The sequence below is a fragment of the Leopardus geoffroyi genome, chromosome B4 (genome assembly GCF_018350155.1).
Source record: "Leopardus geoffroyi isolate Oge1 chromosome B4, O.geoffroyi_Oge1_pat1.0, whole genome shotgun sequence".
Classification (NCBI taxonomy): Eukaryota; Metazoa; Chordata; class Mammalia; order Carnivora; family Felidae; genus Leopardus; species Leopardus geoffroyi.
The window spans coordinates 51,663,457-51,686,875 of NC_059341.1; the positions used below are offsets into that span (position 1 = coordinate 51,663,457).

The following is a 23,419-nucleotide window of genomic DNA, read 5'->3' on the forward strand; positions in this document are numbered from 1 at the left end:
ATCTTCCAAGAATTTAATTCATTCTTTCCTGTTTCTTGGTTGTGGCCTTCATAATCCACTTTTAACATCTAGTCTAAATTCTCATTTTTGCCTTTCCCTTCATAGAAAGCCTTTAAAAAAAACTGCTTGCTAATCTCTGTCTTTCACAATCTTCAAATTCAACTCATCTCTGAAAGACTTGTCTTTTTTTTTTTTTTTTTTAACGTTTATTTATTTTTGAGACAGAGAGAGACAGAGCATGAACGGGGGAGGGGCAGAGAGAGAGGGAGACACAGAATCGGAAACAGGCTCCAGGCTCTGAGCCATCAGCCCAGAGCCCGACGCGGGGCTCAAACTCCCGGACCGCGAGATTGTGACCTGGCTGAAGTCGGACGCTTAACCGACTGCGCCACCCAGGTGCCCCAAGACTTGTCTTTTTTAAGTGCTTCTCCATTCAACTATGATAAATGGTCTTGTAAATTATTTTGAACTTAATGCATATGTATATATGTTCATACCAACTTTCTGTAGGCTCTTGGAGAGAAGATACGGTGTCTCTGTTACCATATAGATAACAGTTTGTGCATACTATTTGTCAAATATAAAATATTTTTCTCATGACTCTCAAAAAATACTCTGCATGTGAAAACCAAACTATAAAATAATTAAAGCAAAATAGCTTTGAGTGATGTAATTAAGCCTTGCCTTCAGTCTCCCTTTGCCCTTTTTCTCTTCCCTGGACTTGGATGTCTCAAAAAGACCCTCAAGAATTGGATGAGCACAGTTTGAAAACCACTAATCTAGACTCATTTCTGGTCTAATACAGGATTTCCTAATTCAATACCATGACAGAAGGTCATATGTTCCTTGATTGACTGATTCTTGAAGCAAGAATTCATTACTTAATAAGCAGCCTCACCTATTTACTATAAGCCTCAAATTGATTCAGTAAGCAAGAGTTTCTGTTTACTTAGGGATTAGGTTAGATTTCTATTGATAGGTTAAGTTAAAAAAATATATCCTTTCCTCTCTACCTCTACCGATTTCAGACTTCTCAAAAATAATGATATTCAAGCTGAACTTTCAACATGTATTGATGTCATATTTTACTAAGTTGATAAATTGAAACCATCACATTCTTTTCCTTTATTTAGTATTGATTTAACTCTTCACTGTCAACATGAAGTCTCTAATAGTCTAAAGACATACAGCCTTTGACACTCAAACAATTGTAAGAACATAAAGGAAAATAAGCAACAAGGAAAGTATAATGGAAAGTAGTCAATATCATAAGCTGAAAGTGGAAATGCAAAGTGTAATTGAAAGAAATGAAAAGATGAAATGAAATTGAAATGAAATATGTTGTACTGTTATTTGTGAAGGTAAGAAAATGTTCATTAACAAAAAAGAGAAAGGGAATGCATTATTTTTTTAAGTACTCAATTAGTGTCAGGCACTGTATAAGTTCTTTTACATCCATTAGTCCATATGTCTATTACAAATATGTTTGAGATAGGGGTTATTATCCCCATTTTTCAGTGGGATACAAACATTTCAGTAACTTACCCAAGATCTTGCAGCTAATTAGTTACAGAGTTCAAATTTGAATTCAGATCTTCTTTTTTTTTTTTAACATTTTTTAATGTTTATTTATTTTTGAGAGAGAGAGAGGCAGAGCATGAGTGGGGGAGGGACAAAGAGAGAGACAGACAGACAGACAGACAGACAGAATCTGAAGCAGGCTCCAGACTCTGAGCTGTCAGCACAGAGCCCAATGCAGGGCTCATACTCACTAACCGCGAGATCATGACCTGAGCCAAAGTCAGACACTTAACCAACTGAGCCACCCAGGTGCCCCAAGTCTTTCTTTCTTTTAATTTTATTTATTTATTGTTAAGTTAGCTAATATACAGTGTAGTCTTGGTTTCAGAAGTAGATTCCCGTGATTCATCACTTACATACAACTTTCAGTTCTCCCAATAAGTGCCCTCCTCAATGCCCATCACCCATTTTCCCCACCCCCAACCCCCTAACCCCATCAACCCTCAGTTTGTTCTCTGTATTTAAGAGTCTCTTATGGTTTACCTCCCTCTCTGTTTGTATCTTATTTTTCCTTCCATTCTCCTACGGTCTTCTGTTAAGTTTCACAAATTCCACATATGAGCGAAATCATATGATATCATTCTCTGACTGACTTATTTCACTTAGCACAATACACTCCAGTTCCATCCATGTTGTTGCAAATGGCAAAATTTCATTCTTTTTCATTGCCAAGTAGTATTCCATTGTGTATATAAATATAAATATATAATATATACCACATCTTCTTTATCCATTCATCAGTTGATGGACATTGGAGCTCTTTTCATAATTTGGCTATTGTAGATAGCACTGCTATAACATTGGGGTACATGTGCCTCTATGAATCAGCACTCCTGTATCCTTTGGATAAATTCCTAGTAGTGCTAGGGTCATAGGGTAATTTGATTTTTAATTTTTTGAGGAACCTCCATACTGTTTTCCAGAATTACTGCACCAGGATTTTCTTAACTCTATATCCATATTTCCTTACAGTATGCTGCAGGGAAGAAATAATTAAATGGAAATAGATTTTTTAATAACAATTTTATCTTTTAGATATTAACTAACTAGCATAAACACAATATCTACATACTACTTAGTTTATTTAACCTCCCAAAATATCACCACTGTTCAGTGAGAAAAAAAATGTAGTTGAAGACTTACAGCCTGCCAAGAAGCTGAATTTTCAATTTCTAAGTAAAGGCTTTGATTAGTAGACTAAAGTTGTTTTGTTGTTGTTGTTAATAAATATGTTTCTTTGTTCCAAAGTGTAAAAATTATTCATATGTGTTATATTTGCTTCTATAACAAATTATCCAAGAGGCCTGTGATTTCATGGAAAGTGTTCTTGTTCCTTTATTTTTCTAAGCATTTTTTTCCTTCTCTTTCCATAGGCATGTTCATATTTCACATCTAATGCTTTGCCACTGAAGATAACTTTCATCAATGCTAACCCAATGGGCAAAAACATCAGCGTCATTTTTAAGGTACAGTAGCCCTTCTGAAACATCAAATTGATTTCACAGGTAGAATTATTGATTTATTTCTCACAAAAAGAAATGATTATAGCTATTTTCCGCTGGCAACAACACAGAGCATTCCAGTTATTTTTATTCTGCATTTTTACAGAATTATAGTACATGTCAAACTATGATTGATAATAAATAAATCGTTATTGGCTCAAGCTAGTGAACCTTCAGTGCAAAACTTAAGAAGAGATGTTTCAATGAATAAAATTATACAATCACTTTTGAGTAGCACAGAATGTGGAATGTTTGGTTAGCCCTTAGTGGAAGAGTTTTCTTTTGGTTTATATACTAAATTAGAATCAATATTAGCTGAAACTCAAATGATATGTTAATTTAACATAAAATTCTTATCTGCAAGAACTTGCTTATTTTAATAATTTGAGTTATTTTCTTCTTTTTAAATAAATATGGGCCAAATCAGTCTTTATCATGAATCCCATGAGAAAAGAGTAAAAGGTAGTAACAGAGTTAAAGACAGGTAGGAAAGAGGGACTGAAGAAGAAACTGTAGTGGAACAGTAAGAATTTACATTCATTCACTTAATTTAATCAATTATTCAGCCAAACCAGACAACCAGCTCTCAGAGTGAATTATTTGGTGGATTTTGACTATTTTTGAGGGTAATTTTTAGCACACCCTACTTTGGCTTTGACCTGTGTCACCTCAAGCATTAATGGTCACATGACACTGCATTTTTGATGAAGAAAAAAAATAACAAAATTTCATCTTGGAATATTTTTCTGCATATTATTTAGAAAGCATTTTCAAAACCAAACCTGTTAGTTTAAAAGCATAAAACTATCCTCCTTCTCCTTTGGACATATTCCATTTCCTTCACTTATGCTAGAAAATCATCTCTTAATCATTTCTTCTTATTATCAAAGGCTGTTTACTCTGCAAACTTTTTAACCACCTTCATAATATGAGAAGTCAATGATTTAAAGTCTAATGAATCCTGTGTGTGCTATTTATACTCCTAGTCAAGAAGCTCTTGGTATTCTAACTGTATATCAGTATATACATTTATGGCATACGAAATAGTGTTTCAGTTCAAAAGAAATCTCTCTTGGTTGAGTTTGAAATTTGGTTTGAAATTTTAATAAACATTCATTGAGTCTCTCTTCTCTAGACTTTAAGTCTAAGACATTGCACGTCGATGATAAACTGAAAGATGATTATCAGGAACAGCATTCCAAGCAACTTCTAACTTGATGGCTGAACCTTCTGTAATCATTTAAAGGAAAGTTCTTATTTTCTTTGATCTTCTCTCAGAAACACAAGATGTTCTTAGTACTAATACAACAATTGAAACCATCCTAAGTCTGGCTAGAAATTTATTTGAGGAAAGAAATGACATATACCATATTTGAAGGCCTTTAATGGAATTCAAGGAGAAATCCAGTCTATAATTTTGTTTTTAACAGGCTGGCGATGATCTCCGTCAGGATATGCTTGTTCTGCAGATTATTCAAGTGATGGACAATATTTGGCTGCAGGAGGGCTTGGATATGCAAATGATCATTTATAGATGTCTATCCACAGGAAAAGGTCAAGGTCAGTATAGATTAGAAAGTGATTTGACTTACATTATTTATCTCAAACATTCACTGGTAGCATGACACCAAACTTTCACAGCCTTCATTTTACACTATAAATTTTAAAATCAAAAGAACTATATACAAAGTCATTCTTCTTTCTTAAAAAGAATTATTTTCAAAATAGTTTACATGGAATGTAATGTCTTTGATGATAGTAATTAAGATTTTCACATTCCAGATGTTAACTGTGGTATATTTTCCTGTATCTTTTGTGTGTTTTTTTTCTCTTAAAGATAATAATAGAAAAACCTACTTGTTCAAAAAAATTCAACTGCTGCCTATTAACACAAAATTCACAAAGTCGCAAATGCTTAAAGGAGTTCTGAACATTCTAAATACCTTATAAATCTGCATTTAATTTCTAAAAGATGTTTGAGTAAATCATAATATCAATAGTCAAAGATGACCAAATATGCAAACTTTGAACATTCCAATATATTATATAGAAATGTAATATAAAATATAGAAATATAATTACATTTATACACATTTTCAATGAAAATAATGTCAATGGTCCACCCAAATTATTAGCAAAACATCACAGGTAAAAGTTGTACTTAATTACAATAGTGCTAAATTGAAGAAATAATTCCTAAGATACCTTATAATCTTTTTAAAATGTGGTCATCACCACTTAGAATTTCATTAAATTAATTGGTAGAAATTACAGCAGATACATTTACATAAACAAAGGGATAAAAAAAAATCATAGAACCAGAGACAGAACCTAGAACCATGTAGTTTGTTTCTTTTGGTCTGTTGTGGGTGTTTTGTTTTGTTTTGTTTTGTTTTATTAAAAAAGAGCTACAATTTAAACCTAACAGAAAACTATCACTGTCTGACCCCCCCAGTTCCTGAGGTTCCACCACTAGGCTCAGTACCCCAGACAACCATGACTTGAGACTTTAGAAACTAAGTACGGAAGCACCTCCACTTCAGTTTAACTTGCAACTTGATCCTTCAGGATAGCTCTGTTACAAGTTACACTACCCAATTATTTTGATTCTGATAATAGGGCTTTTGCCTTCAGGACAAGTGTCTACCCCTTTACCCTTTCTAAAGCTCTATTTCCTAAGAGTCTTTATCATCGCTGCTCTGAGATTGTTATTCCTTGAGTTTTACTCTCCCTTTTTTTTACATGGGTAACTGAACTTTTTCAAATTCTAATGTATTGAAAGAGTAAGAATAAAGCTAGATGAACCAAGCTGAACTTTTTGATGTCATAAGGATCACCTTTTCTTCAGAAATTGAATACATCACTGACTTCAGTGGAATTCTTTTTTTTTTTTTTTTAAGATTTAAGTTTATTTATTTAGAGAGAGAGAGAGTGCACGTGTGCAAGCAAGGGAGGGAGAGAGAATCTCAAGCAGGCTCTGCGGAGTCAGCAGGAAGCCTGACACTGAGAATCAAACTGTGAGATCTGTGAGATCATGACCTGGGCTGAAACCAAGAGTTGGGCACTTAACTGACTGAGCCACCCAGATGCCTCCTCTGTGGAATTCTTCAATTCCATCTACTCATTTCTTTGTTTATAACTATAGAATATAACAGAGGCTAAATCTTTTAAAGTTAATAAAATGGTTCAATAAATATGAATGTAGACTTGTCCACAGTTGCAGATGTTGTAAAACAAACAAGCTATTATTCTCTCCTATCTATCAACAATCTTATATAGTTGTAAGATTTGAGAGGGCATTATACTGGCAAAATACTTCTTCAAGAAAAATAGAGATCTTTGGGGCGCCTGGGTGGCGCAGTCGGTTAAGCGTCCGACTTCAGCCAGGTCACGATCTCGCGGTCCGTGAGTTCGAGCCCCGCGTCAGGCTCTGGGCTGATGGCTCAGAGCCTGGAGCCTGTTTCCGATTCTGTGTCTCCCTCTCTCTCTGCCCCTCCCCCGTTCATGCTCTGTCTCTCTCTGTCCCAAAAATAAATAAACGTTGAAAAAAAAATTAAAAAAAAAATAGAGATCTTTAAGGCAAATGTCATTTTTAGGAGCTCAGGTTCCATTTTTATTATGCTTCCAAGGCTTATTGAATATCTATTATTTTGAAAAAATATCACAGAGTAAGGTAAAGTATACTAAAATGAGCTAAACAGAGTTGCTGCCCTTAAGGAGAGTATATTCCAGGCCAGAAGTTTGCATGACTTTATCAACATGATTGTTGATTATAATTCACATGACTATTTTGTACATGATGTCCAGGAGATTTAAGAGAGCCTATCAAGACAAATAATTCTTTAGGATTTATTTTATTTATTTAGTTATCTTTTTAAAAAATATATTGTCAAACTGGCTTCCATACAACACCCAGTGCTCATCCCAACAAGTGCCCTCCTCAATGCCCATCACCCACTTTCCCCTCCCTCTCACCGCCCCATCAACCCTCAGTTTATTCTCAGTTTTTAAGAGTCTCTTATGGTTTGCCTCCCTGCCTCTCTGTTTGTAACTTTTTTTCCTCTTCCCTTCCCCCATGGTCTTCTGTTAAGTTTCTCAAGATCCACATATGAATGAAAACATATGGTGTCTGTCTTTCTCTGACTGACTTATTTCACTTAGCATAATACCCTCTAGTTCCATCCACGTTGGTGCAAATGGCAGAAAAATATGGAAGCTTCATGAATTTGCGTGTCATCCTTGCGCAGGGGCCGTGCTGATCTTCTCTGTATTGTTCCAATTTTACTACATGTGCTGCTGAAGGGAGCACAGGATTTATTTTATTGTTGGCTCTCCAAATTTGATGGGCGTAAAAATTACTTAGGGGAAATGGAGGAGTAGAGATAACTAGACCTAACCAGGTACTAAATCACATTCTCTACGTAGGCATTGAAGAGAGGAGGGGGTTCTCAAGACTTTGTGACTGTAAAAAGCTGCTCTATTATTTCTTATGCAACCCAGTTTGAGAGCCACTGCCTTATATGACACCACCTTGAAAAGTTCTGTCCCCAAGAAACTTACTATTTAAAATGTGACCCAGGGTATCAGCAATCAGCAGCATTAGCATCACCTGGGAACTTGTCAGAAATGCAGAATCTCAGACCTCACTCCTACCCTAAAGAATTAGAGCCTACCTTTTAACAAGACCCCCAAGTGATATATATATATATATATATATATATATATATATATATATATATATATACTAATATTGGAGAATCTCTGCATTCAAGGACTATAAGAATAGAACTATACATATTACTCAATGCGCACAGATTTGATAGTATTTAAAAGGTGTATGATACATACTATCTTAAAATGTATAAAATGTAATTTATGGTTTTAATTAATAGACAAAATTTGGCCACCATGATTGTTAAAAATTAGGTGCAAGGTTTTCAGGGTAGTCAGCAATGTAAGTCTTATGATAAATGGCTTGGGATTTAGCAAAGATTAATTCCCTAAAGACAAATGTGGTCTGGAAAGTAACTGACATTGCTACAGTACAGTATGTAAATGGTGTAATAATCTAAGTCTTTATTTTGGACATGGTCAAATGTGAGGCAATGAAGCACTAAGGAACCAGATAGAAGGTGATTTCCCTTTAGGTGTATTAAGTGGAGGAACTGGAAATTTGAGGAAGGAAATGTTCAGTATTAGAAAGAGGAATCACCTGTTTCTAAAATTATTACATTAATACAAAATGTAAAGCCTTACATTTTCTATCTCACTTAATACACATGAGAAAACCTGCATGAGAGCCAAATACTATTGGGGAGAAAGGAGAAGTACTATGATATTAAGGATAAGCCCAAGATTTACTTCTAGAGTATTCAGTTATGTCCTTCCTTCCTCCCTCCTTCCCCCCTCCTTTCCTCCCTCCATTCTTTCCTTCCTCTCCCTATCTCTTTCTCCCCTTCCTTCCTTCCTTCCTTCCTTCCTTCCTTCCTTCCTTCCTTCCTTCCTTCCCTCCTTCCTTCCTTCCTTCTTTCCTTCAGATATGCTTTATAGCTTATTTCTGCAGCATTCAATATTCCATTCCCACTCCACTCCCCATGTTTAAGTTACTCTCTGATCCAGCAATGTAGATGTCTAAGAGTCACAACTGGACTATTAAATATTAAGAGAGATTAAGGCTGCAACCAGCTACTGCTGGCCAACTCCAGCACAGAGAAGTGTTTCATTTACCAACACTGTGATTTGATTAATTGTTGTTTAATCTGAATGTTTGAAGATAGATTATGAAATAGTTTCATAAATTCAAACATCTCTCTTTTCAGTTTCATTTGTGTCCTTGGTCTCTTTGGACATTTGAGTTTTCAGCTCCTGCAATTTTCAAGATTGTGGAAATCAAAAATACTAGACTTTAATTTCTTTCAGTGATTTTATTTACAGAACAGTATATTACAGGTTGTTTTGTGGACATTAGTCTGGACAGTTTTACTAAATACTGGGTCTAAATTGCTATTCTGTACAGAATAAAAATCAGAAGATTTGAAAATATTTACATTTTAATAACCTTAGGAACACAATGAAAAAAGCCTTAATGGATAAATGGCCAGTGGGGCAAAGGTCCTAATGAAGTTCAATCAATATATGCTCCCCTTTAAAAAATTATTAGCATAGTTTGTCTTTAATGTTGGCTGAGAAGAAAGGAGCAGATGGCTGTCCACATGTTTACTGCAATTATTCTGTTCACTCCTAGAAATGGGACATTTAACTATGAAGCTTTCATTAACCTGAACCTTGATTTTTATAATATATTTGAAATATTTGTTATGGATATTGTATTTGGTTCTCTTCTATCATAAATACGCTTGTTATACAAGTTTGAATGTCCTCTCTTCAACTGTAAATGAATGCACAAGTCACACAGTAATTAACCGACTACCTTATTGACTGAGAGTTCTGTGAGACCGTCTAGATTGGCTCTCTACTGTAGTTCAAAAAAAAATAGTGAAGCTTCTTCTGATAGTTCCAAACACAATAAGTGCTCCCCAGGACTTCAGAAAAATTAGAAGGAAGTCTTCTTCATCCAGATAAGTCTTCTTCAGAAAAGAAGGTTTACAAAGAAAAGGATAACTAAAGTAGTGCTGAGAAGGATTGTTGCCACATAGGTCAAGATGTGTTTCCTAAGTATTCCTCATCTTGTGAAGAAGAAATTATTTATATCATCTCTTTTTTATCAACCAGGATTGGTGCAGATGGTGCCCGATGCCATCACCCTAGCAAAGATCCATCGCCATTCTGGACTGATAGGACCATTGAAAGAAAACACAATCAAAAAATGGTTCAGTCAGCACAACCATTTAAAGGCAGATTATGAAAAGGTTTGTCCTGCTGTAGCTAATTTTAAATAATGTACTTAAAGAAGAATATGCTCTGGATCATTAACTATTGTGTTTCATGAAAAAGTAAATTAAGGACACCTTGAGTTCTAATCCATTCAGTCATCAGCTTAGTAATAATGATCCAGTTTAAATGGTATATTAACTAGATAAAATTTCTGTATTTGGTTTTGTTTCTCACAGCCATCTCTCTTGAGATGTTGCTCCTTGAAACTACTTCTTTCAAGTTATCTCTGCTAATCTGTATACAATCTCCAGTTTCTATAAATCCCTCTCCTTCCTTTGCAATGCATTTCTTCTGCCGAGCTCTACTTTTTCATGCCTTATTCTTCCAATGTTTGTAAAATGCATAAATATCTCAGAACTTTACAAAATGTACTGTTATATTTGACTGAAAACATTTTTTCCCACTTCCCTTCATGCATCTGGCCTGTGGTGTCTAGTTGTGCAGGTTCTGCCATCTACCAGGGCTCCCAGCTAAGGAAGGAGTTGCTTTAATCCAGGCTTTATTCCACTTGCCAAAGCATGAACTGGTCCAGCTGGGTCTACCTGGAGGGAGGAACATCTTTATGCTAATTCACACAAAGATACAATAAGGGCTAGCACTGAATTTTCTCAAAACTGTCCTGAGCACTGAAATTTCTTCATTCTAGGCAACTCCTCGGTCCTGAACAAACTGGAATGATTGGTCACCCTAGTTAACACAGGCCATGATAGAGAGACCCAAGAGTTCATCGATTTCAGATTTCTATGAGATTGAAGTGGAGCAAAATATGGGGTTTTGGAGGTCAAATAACAAAGATGAGATGGCATTACCTTGAAATCTATTTTGTAATCATTCACAAAATTAGAACTTGAGTTTTGCACAAATCCCTGCAGTTATATTGTTTGAGGTGTTTACGCATATATTTGCTCTTCACAGCTACACATAAGGGCATCTTTTATTATCTTCACTTTGTAAGTGAACATATATAATGAGACAAATTAAGTGACTTGTTCAGGCACTTGGGATATCTGGAACTAAGACAGGTAATCCAGTGACATAGATTTCCACTCCAGCATGTCAGCCACACCGTTCCAGGAGACCCATTACCATGGCCCAACCAATCACTCATAGCTCCACCATGGTTACAGTCCTGGTTGCATCACTGATGAAAATAATGTGTACTCAGGAGACCATTTGAAAACAAAGAGTAATTTTGGCAAGAAACCTCTGTTTATTAAAGAAACAGAAGCCACAATTGACTTAGTGATAACCTGCTTCCACCCACACAGACATTCACTGATGTATACTGTACCAAGACACTTTTGGACATTAGCTGGATGACATATTTGTAAGGATAAACATAAAATATTACCTATATCTCAATACGGTTTTTTCTGTGTTACAAATTCAAATATTCAAAATTGACATTTTAAGTTTCTCTGGGGATAGGAAATATTGAGCCATATTTTTCCTTCTTCTTTTACCTTGGAAAAAAATCATTCAATATTGTATATTTGGGACATCAAAAAAATACACCAGGAATCCTCTTCAATAAGCTATGAAAATTAGATCCAACTGAATGAAAGAGATATTTTGCCCAATTTAAATGAAAACATTTATTAGCCACAGAAGAAATTGCTTCATGTTCTTCTATAGCATATCAAGAACCAGTCATTTAATCATAATCTTCTTTCAACTGAGACGTAGAAGTGGGTCTCGATTATGTAATTTTGCTTTTTATACTACATTTTACCATTATCTCTGACGCTAATGCATTTGCTTATTTTATCTGTGTGTTATCTTTGTGTTATTTCTTTTCAACCAATTAGGCCTTGAGGAACTTTTTCTATTCCTGTGCCGGCTGGTGTGTGGTAACGTTCATCCTGGGAGTCTGTGACCGACATAACGACAATATTATGCTGACAAAGTCAGGCCACATGTTTCATATTGACTTTGGAAAATTCCTAGGTCATGCACAAACATTTGGAGGGATAAAAAGGTCAGTGTGCAAATAATGTCTATTACAGTAATTAAGCAATGTCCCGGAGTGATATAGGACATGTAATGGCATAGAAACCCGGCAGATGGCTTGCTCCCCCGGCTCTCAAATCCCCCCAGATAACATAAACATGTTTATATATCTAATATGATTGAAGGAAATATTTTCTTCAATATATTTTTAATGGAACAAATTAGGTTTCCTCAAATTGTTAGTGGACTTCTCCCATGAGAAACTAATCCTGCTCCAGTCTGAATTGTCTGAAATATAATATTCTTGCTTTCTTATAAACCCTGAATGGACAATGAGGCATGAATTCGTGGTCTCAATACACCCAGTATATTGCCCATAGCAATCACCATCCCTGGTCTACATATCACAAAACTAGCACATTTCCTACACTGAAATAACCGTAAGTCATTTCAAAAATACCCAGTGAGCAACAACCGATCAAGGCTCTGAGGATGTAACAGCAAACAAGGAAGACACAAACCTGATAATCTTTCTAGGAGGAATGATACACATTAAACAAGTTAGCATGTAAAGAAATAATATGAGTAAATGAAGAATTTAATTTCTTAATAAGAAACTGAAGCAAAGATATTATATAGAGAGTGACTGGAGCAGGGATGCCATTTTAAAGAGGCCTCTAGAAAGAGATGAGAGACCACTGTGTAATTAATTATCTACCTTGTGGAAATCCATGAGAATAGATTTCTAAGAAAAGAGAACAACAAAAGTCATAGTCATGAGCATGAAAATAAGCCTAGTATGATCCAGTGATAAGAAGGCCTGGGACCTGGAAGTGGATGGAGAGGGGGCAGGCAGTAAGATGTAAAGGTGAAGAGCTTGAGGAGGCCAGACCAAGTAGGGCACTGAGGACATGGTATAAAGGTTGGTTTTTATTTTGGGTTCGGGGCAAGCCATTGATGGATTTCAGTGGATTTCAAAACGTGTTCTTCTCTCCTGTGAAGTAGTAAGAACAGTTAGGAGTCTACTACAATGATTAGGGCAAGGCCTTAACAGAAAAGAAGTGGTAAAAACCGAGATTCAGAATATAATTTGGGGTCAGAGCCATAAAACCTGCTAATTGATTGGACATTGGCAGTGACTAATGGCTGGGGGAGGGGCTTAGCAAGTAGAAATAGAAAAGAAAACATTCTATTTTGCCTCGATAATGCCTGGATCTTTAATCTTAACAAATAATTATATCATTTACTGAAACCAAAAAGACTGGTGGATGAATAAGTTTTTGTTTTATTTTATTTGAACTGGGACAAGGAAACCCAAAGTTTAAGACTAAAGTCCCTCGCTTTAAAAAGATACCATACCTTAAAGTAGAAATGGGACCAAATCATTCCAAAGAGTAATCACTCACTTTTAGCTAAAAGTATCTACTCAGTCGAAGGAATAATAATGTCTTCTATAATATAACATGATGAACTCTCACTAGGTGGCAGTTATCTGGTATTAAAATGCCAATATAAACTACATAATATGGTATCTCCTATTTTGTAGAAGCATACAAATGGAATCATTTCACATGTTGTTATTTTCAATGCATTGCCTTCTATTATGACTACCTCAAGAAAATTCACCACATCTGCATTCATTCCTTAAAAATCTACTGAGGATAATCTGTGTGCCAAACACTGTGATAAATCTTGAAGATACAAAGGTGGATAGTACACATTTACCACCTCAATGGGGTTTGCTCTTTCTTAGAATACTAGAAGACAAAAACATAAATAATCATTATAAAATGTGATAAGGGCAGAAATAGATGTACGGACTATCAGAACAGCATAGAAGCAAGATACCTAGTTTATGAAAGACAAAAGCTAATTAATGTACATAAGCATGAACATAATTTACCCATGTAATACTTTTTCCCTACAATCCATTCTTTCCTAGAAATTTAAAGATTAGATTTCAATTCTGACATCTTTATTTATTTATTTTGCTATATTGTCCACTGGATATTTGGGCTAACGCTTACTCATTTATTTAACCAGCAATAGTGTTGACCATGTGGGTGGTTAAAAAAGGAATTTTTTATGAATAAGTCATAAAAAATAAGAACAAGTTACTAAACAATACGGTAAGTCCTATAATGGAGATATGTACCAGGGTCTATAAAAAAGGTGGAGCTCAATTTGTTTGTTTATTAATATTACAGGAGCTACTGCTGCTTCTGATTTGGCAATTTTTTGACATATGATATTATATTAGTTTCAGGTGTCCAACATATGATTCAGCAATTCTATATATTACAAAATGCTCACCACAAGTGTAGTCACCATCTGTCACCACACAGTTATTACATTATTAACTATATTCCCTATGCTGTACATTTCATCCCTGTGCCTTATTTATTTTATAACTGGAAGTTTGTACCTATTAATCCCTTTCATCTATTTTTTCCTACTCCCTACTTTCCTCCCTTCTGGCAGCTACCAGTTCTGGGTATTTATGAATGTGTTTCGGATTTTTTATTCATTTATTTGTTTTGTTTGTTTTTCAGATTCCACATATAAGTGAAATCATATGGTATTTGTTTTTCTCTGTCTGATTTATTTCACTAAGCATAATACCCTCTGGATCCATTCATGTTGTCACAAATGACAAGATTTCATTATTTATTATGGCTAATATTCTATTGTGTGTATATGCCACATCTTTATCCATTCATCTATTAATGGACATAAACATAGAGAAACATATATATTTTCAAACTAATATTTTCATCTTCTTAATGTAAGTACCCAGCTGTGGAATTACTAGATTGCATGGTGCTTTGTTTTTAATTTTTTGCTTTCCATAGTGGCTGCACCAATTTATATTCTGACCAACAGTCCCCAAGAGTTTCGTTTTCTCCACATCCTTACCAACATTTGTTATTTCTTGTGTTTTTGATACTAGCCATTCTAACAGCTGTAAGGTGGTATCTCACTGTGGTTTTGATTTGAATTTCCCTGGTGATTCATGATGTTCAGCATCTTTACATATATCTCATCTGTTGGCTGTCTTTACATCTTCTTTGGAAAAATGTCTATTCAGGTCCTCTCTTTGGCAATTTTAACTCTTTTAGGTAACATCTGAGGTACATGAAAATGTGTCCATCACAGTACATAACCTCACTCATAGTAGGTTCTCAATATTGTTTATCAGTTAATAAACCATTCATCTAGAAGCCCTCAATCATTCAATAATCATTGATTGGATGAATGAAATGAAGCTGGCAGTGTCTTCCCTTGAGATGACTGATTATTGTTCACCAGCTAAGGAGGCCAACTGAAGCATTATGATCCATTTGGATTATTATTTGCAAGATTTTATCTCCACCAGTGGCTATGTAAGGCTAATTAGCAATGTCTCCTTGGATTTCTGTCTTGAAACTGATACTTCTGCTCTGAGTTTAACAGGTAAACTGAACTATTCCTACTCACTTTTATTCACTATATCTTTTGAATTACATTCTAATAGTTTCCTTCCCAGTGTCTTTTGGCTGTTTCTGAAGTTCGTTTGAGTGTTGTTTCATAAGACGGACAACTTCTTCTAACTTGGGACCATTGGCTGTTCTTAATGGTTGCTAGGTTGACAATAGACTTCTTATAAATTGAACCTCTGTATTCTCCTAGGACACATGAATGTTCTTATTTATACTACATTTATTATATTATAGACCTGATCTTTAAAGAGACTAGCTTCACCTAGCTCCTTCTAAACACATACTAGGCATATTAATAACCCACCCATAAGGTACAAAGCCACGTATGTAAATAATGCCCTAGGACTATCCTAGTCTCTCACAGTCTAGCAAGGCCATAATGCTCTAGTAATAACCCAGGATCATACTCCTTAACATAAAATGCTGCACCCACTGGGACTGGAAAGTACACGTATCTCTGATACATGTGTTTCTACTATTGTCTACTCCTTAACACTATGGAAGATGAAAATATTTGTATAACTTTCTAGGTTTACAAAAGATTACTAACACATAGAGACTAATTTCACTTAGTAATACATTTGCCTAAACCATTGCTCAACTGCACATAAGAAGTACAGTTTCCAGTTGTGGGTGGCTTATAGGTTGGCAAAAGAAATCACATACACACATAAAACCCCCTCTCTAAGTTGTAGATATACCCTTTAGCCAAGGATACAGAATTTAATAATAGAAGTTAGCAGGCCAACAGAGCAGAACCAGATGTAGTATATCTTTCCCTTGATCTTTAGTTTCCTTAAGAAGAGCAATGAGGCAATGTTTTTTTTTACAAGCAGGATCTTGAAAAAGAAGCTGATTTCTTGCTGGGCCATTGCCCTTTTATATTCATGCTTACATCACCATTCCAAAACATCTCCCACTAACCATCTATATAATCCTATTTAGACAATGCCTACAGACATTGGCTCTCTTGATTCTTGGATTATATTGAGTCAGCCCAGCAACACTCACATTTGGAGTCCTTGCCCAGATGTCTCTAAACCATTCCTCTGAATTCAGTTTCCCAGAAATATGGAAAGCCCATGCTTTGACCAAATTAGAGGCTCCTGTAGACTTTCTAACTTTGAAGAAAGAAAAAAGAACTCACATCTCAGTTATAAATATGAAGGATTTCACATCCTGTGTATAAACAAACAATCCTTCATTATTGGTTTTAATTATTAGATTAGATAAAGAGGATATTCACCAATGGATTAAATCACAGGGCAATTCAGCCCTAGCATTCCTTAATGATTCTGGGGAAAATTTGGCTAATCCTCACAATGTAAACAATGAAGAATTTCATCAACTTTCTGAAGCCAATTGGTTTTTCTTTTGAAATATTGCTTAATTATCTTCTTTATTTTATTTTATCTCACAAAAATTCAAATTAAAGTGGTTAACAAGTTATGCATCCACAATTTTTCAAAGTTTCCCTGTAACAAATTCTATATAGCAATTTTTTCATTAAATAAAAGATATTATTCTAACAAACTCTATATTTCAACTCCATAATTTCTTGATAGTGACTCTTTTACAGAGGAGGAGAAACTAAGGAAGACCTTTATTGGTGATATTTACTATTCTTCTAACTCATTATTTGATACTTTTTTTTTGAAAACTATATTTCACAACCTGTATGGTCTTTCACTTCAGTAATGCTAGACTTGCATGAAGTCTTTAATTTTAGGGACTGTATGAGTGGTGGTTAACGTCAGGTAGTCCAGAGATAGACTGTATGAGTTTTTTTGAATCCCATGCTAATTAATGTACTAATGATGTGACCTTGAACAAATGGCTTCTCTGTGCTCCAATTTAGTTTTTTTATAAAACAGATTTTTTTGAAGATTAACTGATACATATAGAGTGCTTGGAAGAATGCCTAGCATCCAGTGAAAGCTCTAGAAATGTTTGTTGTAATTAACTGCAATGCAAGTATTCCAAATGAAGTGACAAGAAGTGAAACTGAATCTCTAGGTGATTATTGTTTCTTTGTGTTTAAAATTATTTAAAAGGTGGCTCAGTTGTTTAAGGGTCAGACTCCTGATTTGGCTTAGGTCATGATCCCAGGGTCGGGGGATTGAGCCTGAATCTGACTCTGCCCTGAGCGTGGAGCCTGCTTAAGATTCTCTCTCTCTCCCTGTGTCCCCTCTCTCACTTGTGGATGCTCACTCTCTCTCTAAATAAAGAAAAAAATATTTAAATGATGTACCTTATTTTGGTACTTTTCTAAAGTATGCGCTTTAAAATTCATGAATTGAACTATTAGTCCTTTAAGTTCTCTGACTTTGAGGCTTGTTGATTGACAGACTGGATTGCCTTGCACTGTTCTTCAGATTTATTAGGTTGTAAGGTATTTCACCAAATCATTCTTGACTTCTGATATGATTTCATACATAAACAGAGGTGTGCTGGACTGGGCTCATGCTAGCTGGCAAGAGCTTATTTTGTGTATTCCTTTTCAACTCCATATTCAAAAACATCACTTTGGCAGCCTAAAATCAGCCATGGTGAGAGTGTATACACCATGACGATTGGCAAATGTCATAAATGAGAGCTTTATTTTTCTCTTAAAATAAATTATCTAGTTATTAAATATATATCAGCATACCAGAGGACATAAATCCATTTAAAACAGATGAAAAACCATCCCAGCATACAAACAAAATAAAATACTTTTACTTTCCTATTGAAATATTTACATGAGGATAATCAAATATTATATATGTCTTATTACAGCATGGTTTATACCCTTTTGAAGTTTTGTCCCAATAGATCATCAATCACCAAATATAATTAATCTCAGAATTATCCTCTCAATATTAGTCATAAACGTTCCCTATATCTGTAATCATCTTGACGTGATCTTCAATAGTTAGTTACCACTGATTTAAAAAAAAAAACTTTTTTGAGAGAAAGATTGAGAGTGTGTATAAGAGGGGGAGAAGAGGGTGAGAGAATCTGGGACTTGAGGGCTTGGGGGGAGCTGTCAGCTTGATGGATCAAAGGCAGGCAGGTGGAAGTGACAAGGAGTCTTGTCAGCAAGGCCCTCTAGTCTAAGTGACATCTCTGCCCCTGAAAGTACATGGGTCTGGGTCAGGTAACCTCTGTCTCTGGATCTACATTTTCACCATTTGTAAAGTAGGAATAATAGTATTCTTTATCCTACCTACCTCATCGGATTATTGTGAGGAAACAAGAAATGAAGGATGGAGAGCAATTGGAAAGGTGTAGCCCTCTACAAATAAAAGGTGACTGAGGAATCTGTGCTGAGCACGGATCCTCACATGGGGCTTGATTTCACCGCCGTGAGATCATGACTTGAGCTGAAATCAAGAGTCAGACATTTAGCCAACTTTACCATCCAGGCACCCCGATGTAAAATTTTTTTATGTTTAATTTCTAATTTGAGTATTGTATGTTTATATTCTAAATATTGTCAATTTAAAACCATCTTTGAAAAAATTTTCCCTTAGCAGATTAAAAGATTTTTTGTTTTACTCCAATCATTCTGGTTTAATGTAATATTCATGTAATCCAAATGCTATATAGGCATTAATGATCTCCCACATGCTTTAATTACTGTCTTAATGTCCTCTGAAATTGGGTGAGTCTCATTGGTCTGTTATTCACACATTTGTTTATTAAATAAACATTGTGATTCTTTTTACTCAAAGCAGGCCTCAGTATCTAAAAAAACCACACTTGCCAATACCTCTCCAACTGTGAATGCCTGCAGGACATCTTTGAATCATATACACCTATGTCCTGACACTTAGCAGAAGCTCAATCTTGGGTGATTGAAGGATCACTACAAAAATGCCATAAAATTTACCTCCCTTGACCTGAGAAAGTACAATTTTTCTGAAGACAAAATTGTTACGTGTGGCACTTAGAGTTATCAGAATCATAGAAAAAGCAAAATAGTGGTAGCCAGCATCTGGGAGGATGGGGGAATGGGAAGTCATTGTTTAATGGGAATAGAGTTTCAGTTTTAAAAGATGAAAGAAGGGGCGCCTGGGTGGCTCAGTGAGTCAAGTGCCCAGCTTCAGCTCAGGCCATGATCTCGCGGTTCCTGAGTTCAAGCCTCACGTCGGGCTCTGTGCTGACAGCTCAGAGCCTGGAGTCTGCTTTGGATTCTGTGTCTCCCTCTCTCTCTGCCCCTCCCCAGTTCATGCTCTGTCTCTGTTTCTTTCTCTCTCTAAAAAATAAATAAGCATAAAAAAAAAGATGAAATAAGTGTGGAGATGGATGGCTTTTTTGATGGTTGCACACTATTATGAATATATTTAATACCACTGAACTATACATTTAAAAATTGTTGAGATGGTAAACTTTATGTAATATGTATTCTACAATAAAATAACTGAAAAAAATGGTACAAAGGCTTTCTCCAGCCACAAAGCCAGCCCTAAACAAACTACACCTAACATTTGAACAGTGCTTGGATGTTCAAAGTTCTCTCACATAGACTTATTTCCAGAAAAGAAGTTTGTTCTGTCATTCTCATCTCCATACTATTGTTTCTCTTTCTTCTCCTACCTCCCCATATCATTACACTATATTTTATCACCTTGTTTCTTCTGAGTAACTTTTTTTATATCTACTTCCCTCCCAGTATAAGTGGAAAACAGTTCCTCTAATTTAAAAAAAAAAAAACATGAATTTTCTTCAAAGAGAGACATGTAAGTTTTCAGATGAAGAGAGTGAGGGATGATTGAGAAAGGATGAAGTATGAGAAAGGGAAAATAAAAGGAAGGAAATGAGGGGGAAAGAAAAGGGAGAGAGAGTACAATTTAAATGGTGGGAGGATTCTGCCTTCTGGCATTCAGTGGGTCTGTGAACAAAGCATGCAAAAGACATGTATGCTCTCCTCAGTAGGTCTAAGTTAAACATGCCTGTCAATATAAGCATCTTGTAGTACTAAGTATGAATCTAGTTTTTAAAGAAAGGCTACAGGGGCACTGGGTGGCTTAGTTGGTTGGACATCTGACTCTTGATTTTGGCCCAGGTCATGATCTCACAACTTGTGACATTAAGGCCCACATTGGGCTCTGAGCTGACAGTGTAGAACCTGCTTGGGATTCTCTCTCTCCCTCTGCCCTTCCCCTGCTCATTCTGTGTGTGTGTGTGTGTGTGTGTGTGTGTGTGTGTGTGTGTGTGTCAAAATAAATAAATAAACATTTTTTTCTAAAATAAAGATTACAAATGTCTCCTAAACATGAGCCTATTAAAAGAACTTCACCTGATGTCCAACTGAAGAAACAGTACCTCCTCCTTTGGCAGAATTTAACTCATGCATGGTGTTAAACTTAGAGATAAAATATCTATTTCAAGCATGATTCATAAGTTTTGATCATGCATATGGTAACTTAATGGGTGATTTAAATGTTTCCAGAGGTAACTTGGACTATTCTTGATTTTTACATCCAACTTGATTTTCTAACCTAAGCCTATTTAAAATGTGATTCCACAATCCAGTTTCAACCAAGCATTATGGCAATGGTCAACTTTTCCTCATATGTAGACTAACTTCTGTTCCAAGAATACACTGGAATTCCATGCAAAGCCTAATGGTACACTTATTCTTGAACTCAAATTCAAGGGAGGGAATATTATATTTTAGAGACGCTGACCAGTCTCTTCTTCTCCTCACAAAATCCTGACCTACTATAAACTCCCACCCAAAATATCAGATTTAAGAAATTAGAACTGCTCATTTTAAAGAGGTGGATGTTAACTACCCTTTTCAAATAAGAGATAGCGTATCTGAGCCTGACAGGAACTCCAGAGTCAGTATCTAAAGTTACTAAGCAGTTTAAGATCAGGAACTTCTCAGAATCTGACTATGGCCCTACAGTGCATCTACAAGAGGCTAGACAAGGAGGAAAAAAAAAAACATATTTTACACTGAACAGATTATTGGTGAGAGTCCCTTCAGTTAATAATTGCTGAGAGCTTGGAGATCTCAAGGGCGTTAAATGTTCATTTTGTAATAGTATATACACCCTTATGTTTCCTCTGTATTGCACATAGGAGGTTTCCTGTGTTGTCTAATTATACAAGGTTCTATCCTATCCAGTGGGGATTCCAAATTGGCCTTCTCAATTAACTCATAATATTAGACAAGAGACTTGTGTTCTTTCTGTTGGACAGCAAAATGTGTTCTCGGAAATGTAGGTCATTTGTGATATCAGGGAAAGGGTAGGCTTAAACATTCCCCAGTGTACTCTGCATTTATTTATTTGTGTACTAATGACACCATTCACTATGATGGGAGTCTGCAACTTTTTAAATCTCTGAAACAATATATTTTAATGTGGGATAAAACCACCTGAAAATCATGAACATAGTAGCAGTAGTAATAATAATAACAATAATAAAATGTACCTCATTATTGAGTCCCACATTTCAATTCAGGGTACAAATACATATTCAAACACTGGAATCTAAAGTATGGGACTGAAATTTATAAATGTCCATTTATTGACATTATCAGTTGCTCAAGTAAATACTAGATGAACTATACGACAAAAGAAGAAATATATATGTTCACGGAGCCCAGCAGACAGATTCTACTGTCATGAATCCTTCATAAAGTTCTCTATCTTTCCATTTCACTCTCCATATCCAATATTACCAATACTGAAACAGATACGTCTTCTCAAATTGCTGTGGATCATCACTGGAAGTGGCATAAAGTAAGCACCCTTAGTGTGATGCTGCATCATCTGGTATGGGGAATCAGATTCTAAAGGAAATAGTCAAAATTACTCTTGAAAGCCTCATAAATACTTGGCATGCATTAGCTAATTAATCCTCACAGGAACTCTGAAGTAGTTGCTGTTATTTTCTCTAATTTACAAGTCAAGAACTAAGACAGAGAGAAGTCTTAGTTGTTATACCTTGTCCAAAATCATAGACAGTAGGTGGTAGGAGCCTTGGAAAAATGCCACGTAGGCAACTGATAATCCCATTTCGCAATAATCCCAGCATGCTCTGTTTTCTGTCCAGCATTGGGACAGGTGGCTGCTTCTTTAGTTAGTAACAGACGACAGAGTTATCGTGCATTTATGACCATGATATATATTAAATCCATATCTTTAACAATTTCAATCAAATATACTGCAAGATGAATGCACTGTGAGTGTCACTCGCAAACTAAGACCAAGTGTTAAAGTAGCAGCACCACTCTCCCATCTATGGGCAATGTGCTCTCTTATGGGTAAAAAGGCAGGCACAGTTGTTCATTCTCTTTTCTTTTTCTTACATTTAAAATTTTTTTTCTCTTACATTTAAAAAAACTATCTAATAGGAATAGCTAAGAGAAGTCTAAAGTTTATGGAATGTGACTCTAATTTCAGAGCCCACCAGGGACTGTTTTATGGAATTTAGGATGGCCAAAGACCACCCTGAACAGCTGGGATGAAGCCCAGTGGTAGTATCTAGAGTATATAATTCACATTTGAGGAAGTTGCTCCTGTGAATTACTGTGTCCTTAAATAGCTTATGTGTTTAATACTTTAAAATCAAACATCATTCTTTTTAAAGTACGTACACATTTAAGAAATAAAACAATAAATGGCCACTCATTTTAAGGATATAACACTTCAGCTATTTCAGAAAGCATCCGTTACAATTAGGATGCGTGGTCCATTTCCTTAAAAATATATTTCAGAATAGATCAGTCTCCATTGTGAGGGCTAGTGATATTGGGAAGATTTCAAGAGGAAGTGTAATATGAGCAGGACTTTGAAGAAAGGGTAAGACTTAAATTAGTGGGGAAAAAGGAGCAAAAAGCCTGTATTTAAGAGTAGAGTATTGTGAATAAAAGTGTGAAAGCAGATGATAAACATGTGCCATAACCCACTCATCTTTCCCTGTGCTACACCACGGTAGCCAAGCGCTGTAAGAAATCATCAACACCGGGGCGCCTGGGTGGCGCAGTCGGTTAAGCGTCCGACTTCAGCCAGG

General features: G+C 35.6%; 1 protein-coding gene and 1 non-coding gene across 5 annotated transcripts in view; one reads left to right on the top strand and one right to left on the bottom strand.

The window, feature by feature from the left end:
- The window catches only part of PIK3C2G (phosphatidylinositol-4-phosphate 3-kinase catalytic subunit type 2 gamma), a 355,657-nt gene that overhangs the window by 228,558 nt on the left and 103,680 nt on the right, over window positions 1-23,419 (top strand). For all 4 annotated transcript variants that reach the window (XM_045463665.1, XM_045463664.1, XM_045463668.1 and 1 more), the window contains 4 exons: window positions 2,955-3,047; window positions 4,514-4,643; window positions 9,816-9,952; window positions 11,786-11,955. In XM_045463665.1, coding sequence (XP_045319621.1) covers window positions 2,955-3,047; window positions 4,514-4,643; window positions 9,816-9,952; window positions 11,786-11,955 — 530 coding nt within the window. The remainder of the gene's footprint in view (window positions 1-2,954; window positions 3,048-4,513; window positions 4,644-9,815; window positions 9,953-11,785; window positions 11,956-23,419) is intronic.
- Window positions 7,286-7,392, bottom strand: LOC123592253. The gene has a single exon (XR_006709653.1). It is a non-coding gene; the product is annotated as a U6 spliceosomal RNA (small nuclear RNA).